The sequence below is a fragment of the Coregonus lavaretus genome, assembly GCF_964263955.1.
Source record: "Coregonus lavaretus genome assembly, chromosome: 20".
In the NCBI taxonomy this organism is placed as follows: Eukaryota; Metazoa; Chordata; class Actinopteri; order Salmoniformes; family Salmonidae; genus Coregonus; species Coregonus lavaretus.
The window spans coordinates 9,036,649-9,051,906 of record NC_140007.1 but is presented as its reverse complement, the minus strand read 5'-3'; the positions used below and the strand labels follow the sequence as shown (position 1 = coordinate 9,051,906).

At 47.1% G+C, this 15,258-nt stretch overlaps 1 protein-coding gene across 1 annotated transcript in view; it reads left to right on the top strand.

Moving 5' to 3' along the window:
- The window catches only part of LOC311147944 (cadherin-4-like), a gene marked incomplete at both ends in the record, with an annotated part of 240,110 nt that overhangs the window by 205,243 nt on the left and 19,609 nt on the right, over positions 1-15,258 (top strand). The window contains one exon of the mRNA XM_084184792.1: positions 11,123-11,265. Within this exon, the coding sequence (XP_084040918.1) occupies positions 11,123-11,265 (143 nt within the window). The remainder of the gene's footprint in view (positions 1-11,122; positions 11,266-15,258) is intronic.

The window sequence follows — 15,258 nt, the reverse complement described above, 5'->3', positions numbered from 1 at the left end:
GTTCATTGGCAAACTTCAGACGGGCCTGTATATGTGCTTTCTTGAGCAGGGGGACCTTGCGGGCGCTGCAGGATTTCAGTCCTTCACGGCGTAGTGTGTTACCAATTGTTTTCTTGGTGACTATGGTCCCAGCTGCCTTGAGATCATTGACAAGATCCTCCCGTGTAGTTCTGGGCTGATTCCTCACCGTTCTCATGATCATTGCAACTCCACGAGTTGAGATCTTGCATGGAGCCCCAGGCCGAGGGAGATTGACAGTTCTTTTGTGTTTCTTCCATTTACGAATAATCACACCAACTGTTGTCACCTTCTCACCAAGCTGCTTGGCGATGGTCTTGTAGCCCATTCCAGCCTTGTGTAGTTCTACAATCTTGTCCCTGACATCCTTGGAGAGCTCTTTGGTCTTGGCTATGGTGGAGAGTTTGGAATCTGATTGATTGATTGCTTCTGTGGACAGGTGTCTTTTATACAGGTAACAAGCTGAGATTAGGAGCACTCCCTTTAAGAGTGTGCTCCTAATCTCATCTTGTTACCTGTATAAAAGACACCTGGGAGCCAGAAATCTTTCTGATTGAGGGGGGGTCAAATACATTTTTGACATGTGTTTTTCTGGATTTTGTTGTTGTCACGATCGTTAGACGGAGTAGACCAAGGCGCAGCGTGATGAGCGAACATACTTCTTTATTTGATGAATACACGAACAAACAAAACAACAAACAATGACGTGACGTCCTAGGTTAACAACCAACACGGAACAAACCAAACGGAACAAGATCCCACAACTATTGTGGGAAAACAGCCTGTATAAATATGGCTCCCAATCAGAGACAACCAGCAACAGCTGACACTCGTTGCCTCTGATTGGGAACCACTCTGGCCAACACAGAAATACAAAACTAGAATCCCGACATAGAAACACAACACATAAAATATACACACCCTGGCTCAACATATAGAGTCCCAGAGCCAGGGTGTGACAGTACCCCCCCCTAAAGGCGCGGACTGCGACCGCGCCTCAACATAGACCAAACAGGGGAGGGCTGGGTGGGCATTCCTCCTCGGAGGCGGTTCCGGCTCCGGGCTCGCCCACCACCCTCCAATAATCCCCCCGTAGCGCCCCTGGTCCGGTCTGGCCCCGCTGGCTGGAGCTGGACTGGACATCGTAGGAGCGGATTGCTTAAGCTCCGGTGTGGAGCAGCTGACCGGTACCTGACGATGCGCACTCCTGGCTTGGTGCGTGGAGCAGGAACGGGCCGGACCGGGCTGACGATGCGCACCCCTGGCTTGGTGCGTGGAGCAGGAACGGGCCGGACCGGGCTGACGATGCGCACCCCTGGCTTGGTGCGTGGAGCAGGAACGGGCCGGACCGGGCTGACGATGCGCACCCCTGGCTTGGTGCGTGGAGCAGGAACGGGCCGGGCCGGGCTGACGATGCGCACCCCTGGCTTGGTGCGTGGAGCAGGAACGGGCCGGACCGGGCTGACGATGCGCACCCCTGGCTTGGTGCGTGGAGCAGGAACAGGCCGGGCCGGGCTGGCGACGCACACCGTAGGCTTGGTGCGAAGGGCAGGAACAGGCCGGGCCGGGCTGGCGACGTGCACCGTAGGCTTGGTGCGAGGGGCAGGAACAGGCCGGGCCGGGCTGGCGACGCACACCGTAGGCTTGGTGCGATGGGCAGGAACAGGCCGGGCCGGGCTGGCGACGCGCACCGTAGGCTTGGTGCGAGGGGCAGGAACAGGCCGGGCCGTGCTGGCGACGCGCACCGTAGGCTTGGTGCGAGGAGCAGGAACAGGCCGGGCCGGGCTGACGATGCGCACCCCTGGCTTGGTGCGTGGAGCTGGAACGGGCCGGACCGGGCTGACGACTCGCACCCCTGGCTTGGTGCGTGGAGCAGGAACAGGCTGGGCCGGGCTGGCGACGCACACCGTAGGCTTGGTGCGAGTGGCAGGAACAGGCCGGGCCGGGCTGGCGACGCACACCGTAGGCTTGGTGCGAGTGGCAGGAACAGGCCGGACCGGGCTGGCGATGCGCACCGTAGGCTTGGTGCGAGGAGCAGGAATAGGCCGGGCCGGGCTGGCGACGCGCACCGTAGGCTTGGTGCGAGGGGCAGGAACAGGCCGGGCCGGGCTGGCGACGCGCACCGTAGGCTTGGTGCGAGTGGCAGGAACGGGCCTTACCGGGCTGACGACTCGCACCGTAGGCTTGGTGCGAGGAGCAGGAACAGGCCGGGCCGGGCTGGCGATGCGCACCGTAGGCTTGGTGCGAGGAGCAGGAACAGGCCGGGCCGGGCTGGCGACGCGAACCGTAGGCTTGGTGCGAGGAACAGGAACAGGCCGGACCGTACTGGAAACACACACCACTGGCCTTAAACGGGGTTCAGGAACGGGCCGGACCGGACTGGCAATACACCTCAGTACCTCTCGCCGTGCCTCTACAACTTCCTTCCCTCCTCTCACCAATGGCTCCCGTAACCCGGTGGCCTTCTCTCCTCGTCTCCCATTTCGCCCTGTGGCAGCCTCCTGCTGCCCAGTCGCCCATGCCGTGTGCCCCCCCCCCTAAAAAAATTCTGGGGTTGCCTCTCGTCCGTCCGACGACGACACTGTTGACGCCGTTGCTCCTCTCTCGCCAGGGCCTTAATCTTAGCCCATGGCCCTTTGCCCCCGAGCATGTCCTCCCAGGACCACGATTTGCCCACCTGGGCCAACCTCTCCAGCTCCTTTCCCGGCGCTTCCTCCCATGTCCAGGCCGCCTGCTCCTGGACACGCTGCTTGGTCCTGGTATGGTGGGATCTTCTGTCACGATCGTTAGACGGAGTAGACCAAGGCGCAGCGTGATGAGCGAACATACTTCTTTATTTGATGAATACACGAACAAACAAAACAACAAACGATGACGTGACGTCCTAGGTTCACACCCTGGCTCAACATATAGAGTCCCAGAGCCAGGGTGTGACAGTTGTTGTTTTCTGTCTCTCACTGTTCAAATAAACCTACCATTAATATTATAGACTGATCATTTCTTTGTCAGTGGGCAAACTTACAAAATCAGCAGGGGATCAAATACCTTTTTCCCTCACTGTAGCTAACGTTAACTAACAACATTTGCTTCATCAAGTAGCTAAATTAACATAGCAAGAATGAACGTTTACCTCTCTCAGACTAATATAAAAGTACAGTAATGTTATCATACAGTGTCAGTCATCACAGAGCTCGGTAGCTAGCAATCTAAACAAAATATCTGCATCCTCCTCACAGGCTACTACTAGCTACTGCATTCAGCTAACTAACTTAGTTAGTTCGCTGAATGCTAACGTCAGCCAACGTTAGCTGAACCATAGTTAGATTGCTTTTCGGCCTACATAGCATATTGAAGTTACCTTAGAACAGGGTTCCCCTACTGGCGGCCTGTGCTGGTTTTATTTGGCCTCCCAAGTTTTCTGGATAAAAATAATATATATATTTTAATTTTGGAAATCTGTTCCCAAGTTATACCACGCATAATAGAGAGACATGTGATCGTATACAAATGTAAGCAAGGTTTGAGAAATGATTATGTTTTAGTCAAATATACTGAACAAAATATAAACGCAACATGCAACAATTTCAACGATTTTACGAGTTACAGTTCATATAAGGAAATCAGTCAATTGAAATAAATTCATTAAGCCCTAATCTATGGATTTCACATGACTGGCAATACAGATATGCATCTGTTAGTCACAGATACCTTTAAAAAAAGGTAGGGGGGTGGATCAGAAAACCAATCCGTATCTGGTGTGACCACCATTTGCCTCATGCAGCACGACACATCTCCTCCGCATAGAGTTGATCAGGCTGTTGATTGTGGGCTTTGGAATGTTGTCCCACTCCTCTTCAATGGCTGTGCGAAGTTGCTGGATATTGGCGGGAACTGTAACACGCTGTCATACACGTCGATCCAGAGCATCCCAAACATGCTCAATGGATAACATGTCTGGTGAGTATGCATGCCATGGAAGAACTGGGAAATGTTCAGCACCCAGGAATTGTGTATGAGGTAATGGTGGCGGATGAATGGCACGACAATGGGCCTCAGGATCTAATCACAGTATCTCTGTGCATTCAAATTGCCATCGCTAAAATGCAATTGTGTTCGTTTTCCATAGCTTATGCCTACACATACCATAACCCCATCGCCACCGTTGGGCACTCTGTTCAAACGTTGACATCAGCAAACCGCTCGCCCACATGACGCCATACAAGTGTTCAGTGGTTGTGAGGCCTGTTGGACGTACTGCCAAATTTTCTAAAACTATGTTGGAGGCGTCTTATGGGAGAGAAATTAACATTAATTTCTCTGGCAACAGCTCTGGTGGACATTCCTGCAGTAAGCATGCCAATTGCACACTCCCTCAAAAGTTTTTTAAAGTGGCCTTTTATTGTCCTCAGCACAAGGTGTAATGATCATGCTCTTTAATCAGCTTCTTGATATGCCACATCTGTCAGGTGGATGGATTATCTTGGCAAAGGAGAAATGCTCACTGACAGGGATGTAAACAAATGTGTGCATAAAATTTGAGAGGAATAAGCTTTTTGTGCGTATGGAATATTTCTGGGATCTTTTATTTCAGCTCATGAAACATGGGACTAACACTTTACATGTTAAATTTATATTTTTGTTCAGTGTATATCTGGGCTTCTTGCGGTCAATTTACAGTCTACTAATTATTTGTAACTATGTTCTGGCCCCCGACCATCCGCTCAAGAAAAAATCGGCCTGCGTCTGAATCTAGTTGATGATCCCTGCCTTAGAACAAACCATGCTTTATTTAATCAATATCATGCAAATCAGTACATGAAAAAACACATTGCGACTGAAGAAGTTGAGTTTCTGCTTGCGTTTTCCACTTGCTTTGCATTTAAATAAATTCTGGTATTCTTAGATTCCCTTAAAACAATGGCGCCAATTTCTGGCTTTTACTGCAATTTAGGTTAAAACTCAATAAAACAAGTCTCTAATATAAGGAAAATGCCTATTGATTTCATCTCTTTCAAAACCATTACGATTTTTACTGTAGGAGCATTTGGCTCAATGAGACAATTCTGTTTACACCCGACGGCTCTGAGGGGGTGTGACTCTTGAGGACGGCTCTCCTGCGACTTCCGGCTGTAGCGGTCAAGATGTGACCAGTTTGCAAGTTTACATTACAGTAAAAGGTCTAGCCAAGGGTATTTTCTCAAGATATGTAGGCAATCTCTCGTAGTGAGAATAGGGCCTTACATGCATGGCTCCAAAAAATTGAGAGCGAGAGAGAGAGAGTGGGAGGATGAAAGTGAAATGGGGGCCATGGTTCTTGGCAGTGTCCATCTCTCAGCAGTCCAGTCTGCCAGCGCTCGGCGCCAGCACAGGGCACTGCGTAAGGAGGGCACGAGGGTTAATGGGGAGCACTGCCCCCTGGGTAACCAGAGCCATGAGTATTCTAAAGGTATAGATAGGACACACACACACAGCACCTGGCCCCAGCTCGCAGCAGTCTGTAGACCTGCAGTGTTCTCAGGGCTCTCACACGGTTGGCTGTGAATCTAAACCAACCTGTAAAGGCTGCCTGTGGAGCACAGCAGTGTCTTCACTTCCTCAATGTCAGCTGATTTATGACATGATTATGTTGATTATGATTCTTTCATACATACATGCACGCACATACACTCATTCACTCACACGTGTGCAGTGGTGGAAAAAGTACCCAATTGTCATTCTTGATTAAAAGTAAAGATACCTTAAAAGAAAATGACTAAAAGTAAAAGTGAAAGTCACCCAGTAAAATACTACTTGAGTAAAAGTATTTGGTTTTAAATATACTTAAAGTGGCAATCAGCAGTAGAAGCAATAACAAAGTGGGCTCCCCAACCCTGGTTCGGTAAAAAGCTGAGGGATGGAGCTAGAGAAATGGAACCACTCTCAAATTCATAAACAGAGCTATGGATGCAAAGACTGACCATCAATGATATCAAAATGATAGTTTTAACCATATTTTGAGGCTATATTGTGTTTGTTTACATTTTCTTTGTTTACAAACATTGGAGTAAAACAAGCTTATATTTGGGGATCTGATGGGGTACGATAGTTAAACTAAGCTCATGAGGCATTTATAAGTTATATTCTTCAAGAATCAATGGGTACATATCATTCATTTATACGTCCAAAAATGGATGTAGCAACTACTGATTGCCCCTTTAAGTATCAAAAGGAAAAGGAAAAGGATAAATCATTTCAAATTCCTTATATTAAGCAAACAAGACGCACCATTTTCTTGTTTTTTTTAAATTTACAGATAGCCAGGGGAAACACTCCAACACTTAAACATCATTTACAAACGAAGCATGTGTGTCCGCTAGATCAGAGGCAGTGGGGATGACCAAGGATGTTCTCTTGATAAGTGTGTGAATTGGACCCTTGTCCTGTCCTGCTAAGCATTCCAAATGTAACAAGTACTTTTGGGTTTCAGGGAAAATGTATGGAGTAAAACATATGTAGTGAAGTCAAAGTAAAAGTTCCCCCCAAAAACTACTTAAGTAGTACTTTAAAGTATTTTTACTTAAGTACTTTACACCACTGCCAGTGTAAATGTATGAGGTGTGTCTGTATGTTTTCTCCCTGGCTGGGTCAGTGTGGTGACTATGTGGATGGCTGTGTCTATGAGAAGGCCAGCTGGAAGCAGGTCATGTGACTATGACATCATCACCCAGGCCATCACCCCCCCAAACCCCACATTCATCATGTACCCTTTTCCTCTCTCTCTCTCTCTCTCTCTCTCTCTCTCTCTCTCTCTCTCTCTCTCTCTCTCTCACTCTCTCTCGCTCTCTCTCGCTCTCTCTCTCTCTGGGGCAAAGATCTAAACAAATTTGCCAGTTAATTTCACTGCAAATTAGAGTAAATTATAATTATAATTTAGGAAGACGCCAAAGTCACCAGCTGGGCTCTCTATCTTGCTGCAGCTCTCTCTCTCTCTCTCTCTCTCTCTCTCTGTCTCTCTCTCTTTGCCTTCTCTCTCTCTCTCCCCCTCCCCCTTTTCCCTCTCTCTCTCCCGAACCTTTTCCTTACACCAGTTTTAGTCCGCAGTACATCTTGGAGATAAGTTTGGGTAGCTGAGGCACACCAGGTTCTGTCATGGCCTGCTTCACACATTCACACTCTCTCTCTCCCTTTCTCTTTCTCTTTCTCTCCCTCTTTTCCTCTCTCTACACCCCTCTCTCTCGCTCTCTCTCTCTCTCTCTCTCCATCTCTCTTTCTCACTCTCTCACACACACATACACACACACACAAACACACACTGATACACAATCTCACCACCACAGTAAATTCTCCTGGACATCCAGTGTTTTGCCGTAGCCCATGCCTGGCACCTTAACAAACTATTGGGACAGTTTGCCCACATCAGCCTCCAATGTGGTTTCATCTGGGAGGTCCCAAGTGGGTCAGTTGGTAGAGCATGGTGCTTGCAACGCCAGGGTTGTGGGTTTGATTCCCACAGGGGACCAGTACGAAAATGTATGCACTCTGAATAAGCGCGTCTGCTAAATAATTTAAATCTGTTTTGAAGTCCTATAGAGTGAGAGGCATGAAAGGCATCAGGCTTGGATCATGCAGGGAAACTAATCAACTTGGATTCTTATTTCTTAAAGGAAATGTAATCATACATAATAAATGTGTGCGAAGTCACGCCAATCAACCAAACCATGTATTATCTTGTTTGTAGTCAGCCATTACACTCCATCCTCACAATCAGACACAGGGGAACAGAAACCAGACACAGTTTTGATGGGGGTTTTATTTGTAGTTTTTTGTTTTATTATCAGTTGAAGCTTTTGATCGGAAACCCCTCTTCTTAAGTAGCCAGTGAGCAGAGTTTGTGTGTATTGACTAGCTAGCAATTTTTCACGACTGATTTTTGGTGACTGGTTTTAGGCACAACTCCCTTTGTATGTGTAACTATGAAGAAAATAAAAATGTATGCACTCACTAACTCTGTAAGTCGCTCTGGATAAGAGCGTCTGCTAAATGACTAAAATGTGAATGTAACTACTGCCAGGTTCAAAGGTCAGAGATCTCTCTATGTGACTGAGGGAGATCAGAAAAAAATAATGTGAGTGTAGGAAAGAGGAAGGGAGCTGCTGAGTAAATAGAAAGAGAAGGGAAAAGGTAATGAACAAGATAGAAGGGAAAAAGAAGAGTGAGAGTGAGAGAAGGAAAAGCAGGGTCCGGGGAGGTTTGGAGAGTTGAGAGGGGGGAGGGGGGAGGGTTGGAGGTCAGGGCCAGAACTTGACAATTTTTCTTCAGACTAATGACAGGCAGTGAGTTCTAGGGGGAGGTTGAGGCCAGGGCCAGGGTATGGGGGAATGGAGGAGGAAATAGGGGGTGGCTTGGAGGGAGGAATCGGGCATCACCTGTCAGAGCCAGACTAGCGAGGCGAGGTGTGGGATTAGAGATGCACCCATAAATTATTACCCAGACTGCTCTGCATGGGCTGGAGGAAGGCTAGGAGGACATGTATTTTTGATTATCAAGGACAGGCTTTGAAAAATAAAATGTATTCCTATACCACTACTATCGCTAACCCCAACAGACTTCATGTTGTATATACATAGAGAGACTGATCAAAGTAGTATGAAGACAATGGAATTATACAACTGAATAGTAAGACTTAATATAACTTGTACTTCTCCTTGGTGTCTTTTAAAGCACCAGAGCTAACAATGACTGTCAGTTCCAGACAATATAGAAGCAATAAGAACCAAAGAAATTGAATTATAAAACTGACTCCTACCAACCAACCTTTTCCCCTAGGTTTTGATATCAGCAATGAAATCATAGAACTGACTCTGGCCAACCAAGCCAGATTATTGTTACTAGAAAAGCGCTTTCCTCCCATCGTGTACTGTTAGGTTAGTTGGAGAAGGCAGCAGTAGTCTGTGTTGTCCTGGTGATGGTTCTTTCACACACTGAAACACTCATCAGCTGTTGTATTTGGGTCTTGTTGAATGTGTATGTTTTTTAGTGTGCAAATCATGTGGGATCATAAAAGGTTGGGGGTGGGTGACTGCAATCCATTGGGTAGATTTAGCTCTGCGCCAGTTTGGAACGTATCAATGTCTGTCACTGCGGTAGCCCAAACATCCCAACAGAAACAGGAAGTGACACTTCATTAGCTGACTGCCATGGGGACTGCCAATCACGCAGGCAGTGTGATTGGTTCACAGTGTGGCATGATAATAATGCGGTCACTATAGGTACGACGAACCAAAAGCCAGCATGGCTTTCCCTTAGAGACATCCTCCTTTAGAGCTTTAGAGCTGACAGTCAAATTAAATCCCAGTTGAAAATCTGACATTCAAACTATAAATTAATTAAGAGGAAGTGATGTTTAACACAAACCGCCGAGATTGAGATCTACACTCAGGACCCACTGAGGTGCCCTTAATGTGCCTGATTGATTTAAAGAAAATGTCTAATTACACACCCAATCGTCTCTTCAATGCGGCGGAAATTGGCTTGTGCTGGAGTGCTATTATGCACTTAATAAACTTGATCTAAGTTATATTTTAACTGTGTTAGGCACTGTTTGGGGGATTTAATTAAAGAGTAATGTTCGAGCGTCTGGCTCTGGGGAACAGACCTTTGTGTAATGTATTTTATCATCACAGACCTCTAACTTTTAATGTTACCAGATAAGGGAGGGAGAGAGGGATGAGAGAGGAGAGGACCATAATGGAGGTGAGGGGCGAAAGCGTGTGTCTCTTTTCCCGACTCTAGCTCTTTATTTCTCTCTTTCCTGCTCACCCACTCCAGCCTCAGCTTCTTCCTCTCCTTCTCAGGTGTGACTGCCCTCCACTGGAGACCCAGAGTACAACCTGGACCTGCCTCCACAGAAAGAAAGAGACAGAGACCTAGAGAGAGAAGAAACCATAGATAAAAAGAGCAAGACTGATGGATACATACATATACAGACTGTAACAAGGTTATTTAATGTTCATGAATGTAGCATTTTACCTAATGAAACCCATAGCAGGTGGTGAGAGAGAGAGAGAGAGAGAGAGAGAGAGAGAGAGAGAGAGAGAGAGAGAGAGAGAGAGAGAGAGAGAGAGAGAGATCTATAACGCCAAACATCTTACATCAGATTCCATGGACAGCAAGCTTCAGCAGCTTCCGAATAAAGTTAGCTACTGTCTTTCCCCCTTCTCCTCTCCCTCTCCCTCTCTCTTTTATCCCTGCCCCCCTCTGTGCAGGCCACGCTCCCTCCCCAGTGGTTATTTCCCAGGCTGCCAGTTCCAGTCTGCGGGTAGCTGCCTTCCGCGCTGACCACTAGGCAGTGTGGGAATGTTATCCCTCTCATCCCATTCCTAAAGCCGTGTAGAGCCTGGGATACAGCCCACTAGCCTGCTGGAAAAATCCCCCCTTCTTCTCCACAGGGGAGAGAAGATTACTCCCTCCATCCCTCTCTTTCCATCACTCCATCCCTACAGTTAGGCCTTCTCTCCAGCCCACTTACCGTAGTGCAGGCCTACGGGAACATGGTATACATGGTTAGAAATCCTGATGGAGAGGGTATGGGTATTAGGCATGGAGGCCTGTTTGCAGGTGTTAATGTGTTCTCTACATCAGCAGTGAGCAGATGAGGAAAGGAAAGTATGAGATGAATACTGAAATATAGAGGGATAAGAGGCTCAAGGAATGTGGGAATATGAAGATATGGTGAGAGAGAGAGAGCATGGAGAACCCAGGCAGATAACCACACAGGGATTTTTTTGGGTAAATCCTGGAGATATCCTTATTCTTCTCTCTCCTATCTTGGAATAACATCTTCAGCTGCTCCCCTATCCTAATAACCCTCCCCCCCCCCCCCCCCCCCCCCCCCCCCCCCACCCTCCCCCCCCCACAAATGGATGGGAAGTTGATAAAGGATTAAACTGTGTGTGTGTAACTGGCATTCAACTGAACATCACATTTGAAAGTGATGTCCATTCCATTGATTTAGTCTACATTTGTTAACCGCTGTGTTAACCTGCTACCTTCCTCCTCCTCACATCATTTCTTTGAACCTGTTAGTCTAACCCCATCTCCTCTCCTCCTCCCCCTGTCTGTCCAGGTATTCTAAGTTGGCCGACCCAGCTGACTGGCTGTCCATCAACAACACCAACGGTCAGATCATCACCACGGCAACTCTGGACAGAGAGTCCATCTACGTCAAAAACAACATTTATGAAGCCACCTTCCTCGCAGTTGACAACGGTGAGAGCCATTGTGTGCGTGTGTGGCAGAAAAAGAGAAAGACTGAGAGAAAGAAGAGAGGAGGTGAAGAGGATAGAGGTGGGCCCAGTGGGGTTGAGACCAGCCTAAAGCTAGACTCCTGGTTATAGAGAGCTAGTGCTGTATCGACCTGTTCTCCTTTCTTCCCTCGCTTCACCTCTCCTCCTCTCTTTCTTTCTCCTCTGCCCATCCACTGCAATGAGTGTGGCACATCCAGCTTGTTCTGCCACCCAGTTGAAGCTTGAGCTTAACCTAGCACAAACTCAATCACAGCAAACAAACAACTCTGCTTTTTTCTCAGGCGGAAGCAAACAGAATGCTTTTCCCCTCCCAAAGTGCCTTATCAGTGACGTGCAGTGCATTGGTGTGTTTACCTAAAGTTGGGATGGCTTTGAAGAATGATTGACATTGCCTGTGCATGTGTGTGTGCGTGTGTGATTGGCGTGTTTCCAGTGATTGACAATGTCAGAGACCGTGATGTGTAACTTCCTGTGTTGTTTTCTGCAGCGGGGGTAAGAAGGGTCCCAGCTAGCACATAACGTTCTGAGAACCATATGCTTCTTAGAGCTTGGTGAGAGCATGGTTGTCCTATGGTTATTTTGCATACAACCTTCCCACAACGTTCTGGGAATAGTGCAGGATACTCAGCTAGCACATTGCGTTCTGAGAACCATATGTTTCTTAGGTGGGAATTTCAGTACTTCAGCATAACGTTTCCTACAGGTTTCCTCATTGTTCTATTTAAAGTCATGTTGTCAGAACGTTAGAGAACATTAAGAAACAACATTCTTCTGTGGGAATTTCAGTACTTCAGCTTAACGTTTTCTACAGGTTTCCTCATCGTTCTATTTAAAGTAATGTTCTCAGAACATTAAGAACCCTTTCCATAACAAGCACAAGAATACATTAGGTAACATTCAAACAACGATCTAAGAATTTTATTTAAGAACATATACATTCCATTCTCAGCATCAACACAACTCTCTCTATCCTCTTTCTTGTTAAGTGTGTTCAGGTGTGTCACCTTTATTTAACCAGGTAAGCCAGTTGAGAACAAGTTCTCATTTACAACTGCGACCTGGCCAAGATAAAGCAAAGCAGTGCGATAAAAACAACACAGAGTTACATATGGGGTAAAACAAACATAAAGTCAAAAATACAACAGAAAATATATATACAGTGTGTGCAAATGTAGCAAGTTATGGAGGTAAGGCAATAAATAGGCCATAGTGCAAAATAATTACAATTAGTATTAACACTGGAATGATAGATGTGCAAGAGATGATGTGCAAATAGAGATACTGGTGTGCAAATGAGAAAAATAAATTACAATATAGGGATGAGGTTGTTGGGTGGGCTAATTTCAGATGTGCAGTGATCGGTAAGCTACTCTGACAACTGATGCTTAAAGTTAGTGAGGGAGATAAGAGTCTCCAGCTTCAGAGATTTTTGCAGTTTGTTCCAGTCATTGGCAGCAGAGAACTGGAACGAATGGCGGCCAAAGGAGGTGTTGGCTTTCGGGATGACCAGTGAGATATACCTGCTGGAGCGCATACTACGGGTGGGTGTTGCTATGGTGACCAATGAGCTAAATATAGGCGGGGATTTGCCTATTAGTGATTTATAGATGGCCTGGAACCAGTGGGTTTGGTGACGAATATGTAGTGAGGACCAGCCAACAAGAGCGTACAGGTCACAGTGGTGGGTAGTATATGGGGCTTTGGTGACAAAACGGATGGCACTGTGATAGACTACATCCAATTTGCTGAGTAGAGTGTTGGAGGCTATTTTGTAAATGACATCGCCGAAGTCAAGGATCGGTAGGATAGTCAGCTTTACAAGGGCATGTTTGGCAGCATGAGTGAAGGAGGCTTTGTTGCGAAATAGGAAGCCAATTCTAGATGTAACTTTGGATTGGAGATGCTTAATGTGAGTCTGGAAGGAGAGTTTACAGTCTAACCAGACACCTAGGTATTTGTAGTTGTCCACAAACTCTAGGTCAGACCCGTCGAGAGTAGTGACTCTAGTCGGGTGGGCGGGTGCCTGTGCGTTCGATTGAAGGGCATGCATTTAGTTTTACTTGTGTTTAAGAGCAGTTGGAGGCTATGGAAGGAGTGTTGTATGGCATTGAAGCTCGTTTGGAGGTTTGTTAACACAGTGTCCAATGAAGGGCCAGATGTATACAAAATGGTGTCGTCTGCGTAGAGGTGGATCTGAGAATCACCAGCAGCAAGAGCGACATCATTGATATACACTGAGAAAAGAGTCGGCCCAAGAATTGAACCCTGTGGCACCCCCATAGAGACTGCCATAGGTCCAGACAACAGGCCCTCCGATTTGACACATTGAACTCTATCTGAGAAGAAGTTGGTGAACCAGGCGAGGCAGTCATTTGAGAAACCAAGGCTATTTAGTCTGCCAATAAGAATGCGGTGGTTGACAGAGTCGAAAGCCTTGGCCAGGTCGATGAAGACAGCTGCACAGTACTGTCTATTATCGATCGCGGTTATAATATCGTTTAGGAACTTGAACGTGGCTGAGGTGCACCGATGACCAGCTCAGAAACCAGATTGCATAGCGGAGAAGGTACGGTGTGATTCGAAATGGTCGGTGATCTGTTTGTTAACTTGGCTTTCAAAAACTTTAGAAAGGTAGGGCAGGATGGATATAGGTCTGTAACAGTTTGGATCTAGAGTGTCACCCCCTTTGAAGAGGGGGATGACCGCAGCAGCTTTCCAATCTCTGGGGATCTCAGACGTTACGAAAGAGAGGTTGAACAGGCTAGTAATAGGGGTTGCGACAATTTCGGCGGCTAATTTTGGAAAGAAAAGGTCCAGATTGTCTAGCCCAGATGATTTGTAGGGGTCCACATTTTGCAGCTCTTTCAGAACATCAGCTGTCTGAATTTGTGTGAAGGAGAAGCGGGGGGGGGGGGGGGGGGGGGGCATGGGCAAGTTGCAGCGGAGGGTGCAGAGCTGGTGGCCGGGGTAGTGGTAGTCAGGTGGAAAGCATGGCCAGCCGTAGCAAAATGCTTGTTGAAATTCTCAATTATTGTAGATTTATCGGTGGTGATAGTGTTTCCTAGGCTCAGTGCAGTAGGCAGCTGGGAGGAGGTGCTCTTATTCTCCATGGACTTTACAGTGTCCCAAAACTTTTTGGAGTTAGTGCTACAGGATGCAAATTTCTGTTTGAAAAAGCTAGCCTTTGATTTCCTAACTGCTTGTGTATATTGGTTCCTAACTTCCCTGAAAAGTTGCATGTCGCGGGGGATATTATATGCTAATGCAGTATGCCACAGGATGTTTTTGTGCAGATCAAGGGCAGTCAAGTCTGAGGAGAACCAGAGGTTATATCTGTTCTTAGTTCTGAATTTTTTGAATGGGGCATGCTTATTTAAGATTGAGAGGAAAGCACTTTTAAAGAACAACCAGGCATCCTCTACTGACGGAATGAGATCGATATCCATCCAGGATACCTGGGCCAGGTCAATTAGGAAGGCCTGCTCGCTAAAGTGTTTTAGGGAGCGTTTGACAGTGATGAGGGGTGGTCGTTTGACCGCCGACCCGTTACGGACACAGGCAATAAGGCAGTGATCACTGAGATCCTGGTTGAAGACAGCGGAGGTGTATTTAGAGGGTAAGTTAGTCAGAATGATATCTATAAGGGTGCCCATGTTATGGATTTAGGGTTGTACCTGGTAGGTTCCTTGATAATCTGTGTGAGATTGAGGGCATCTAGTTTGGATTGTAGGATGGCCGGGGTGTTAAGCATATCCCAGTTTAGGTCACCAAGCAGTACGAACTCTGAGGATAGATGGGGGGCAATCAATTCACATATGGTGTCCCGGGCACAGCTGGGGGCTGAGGGGGGTCTGTAGCAAGCAGCGACAGTGAGCAGCGACACTTATTTCTGGAAAGGTGGATTTTTTGAAGTAGGAGCTCAAACTGTTTGGGCACAGACCTGGATAGTATGATA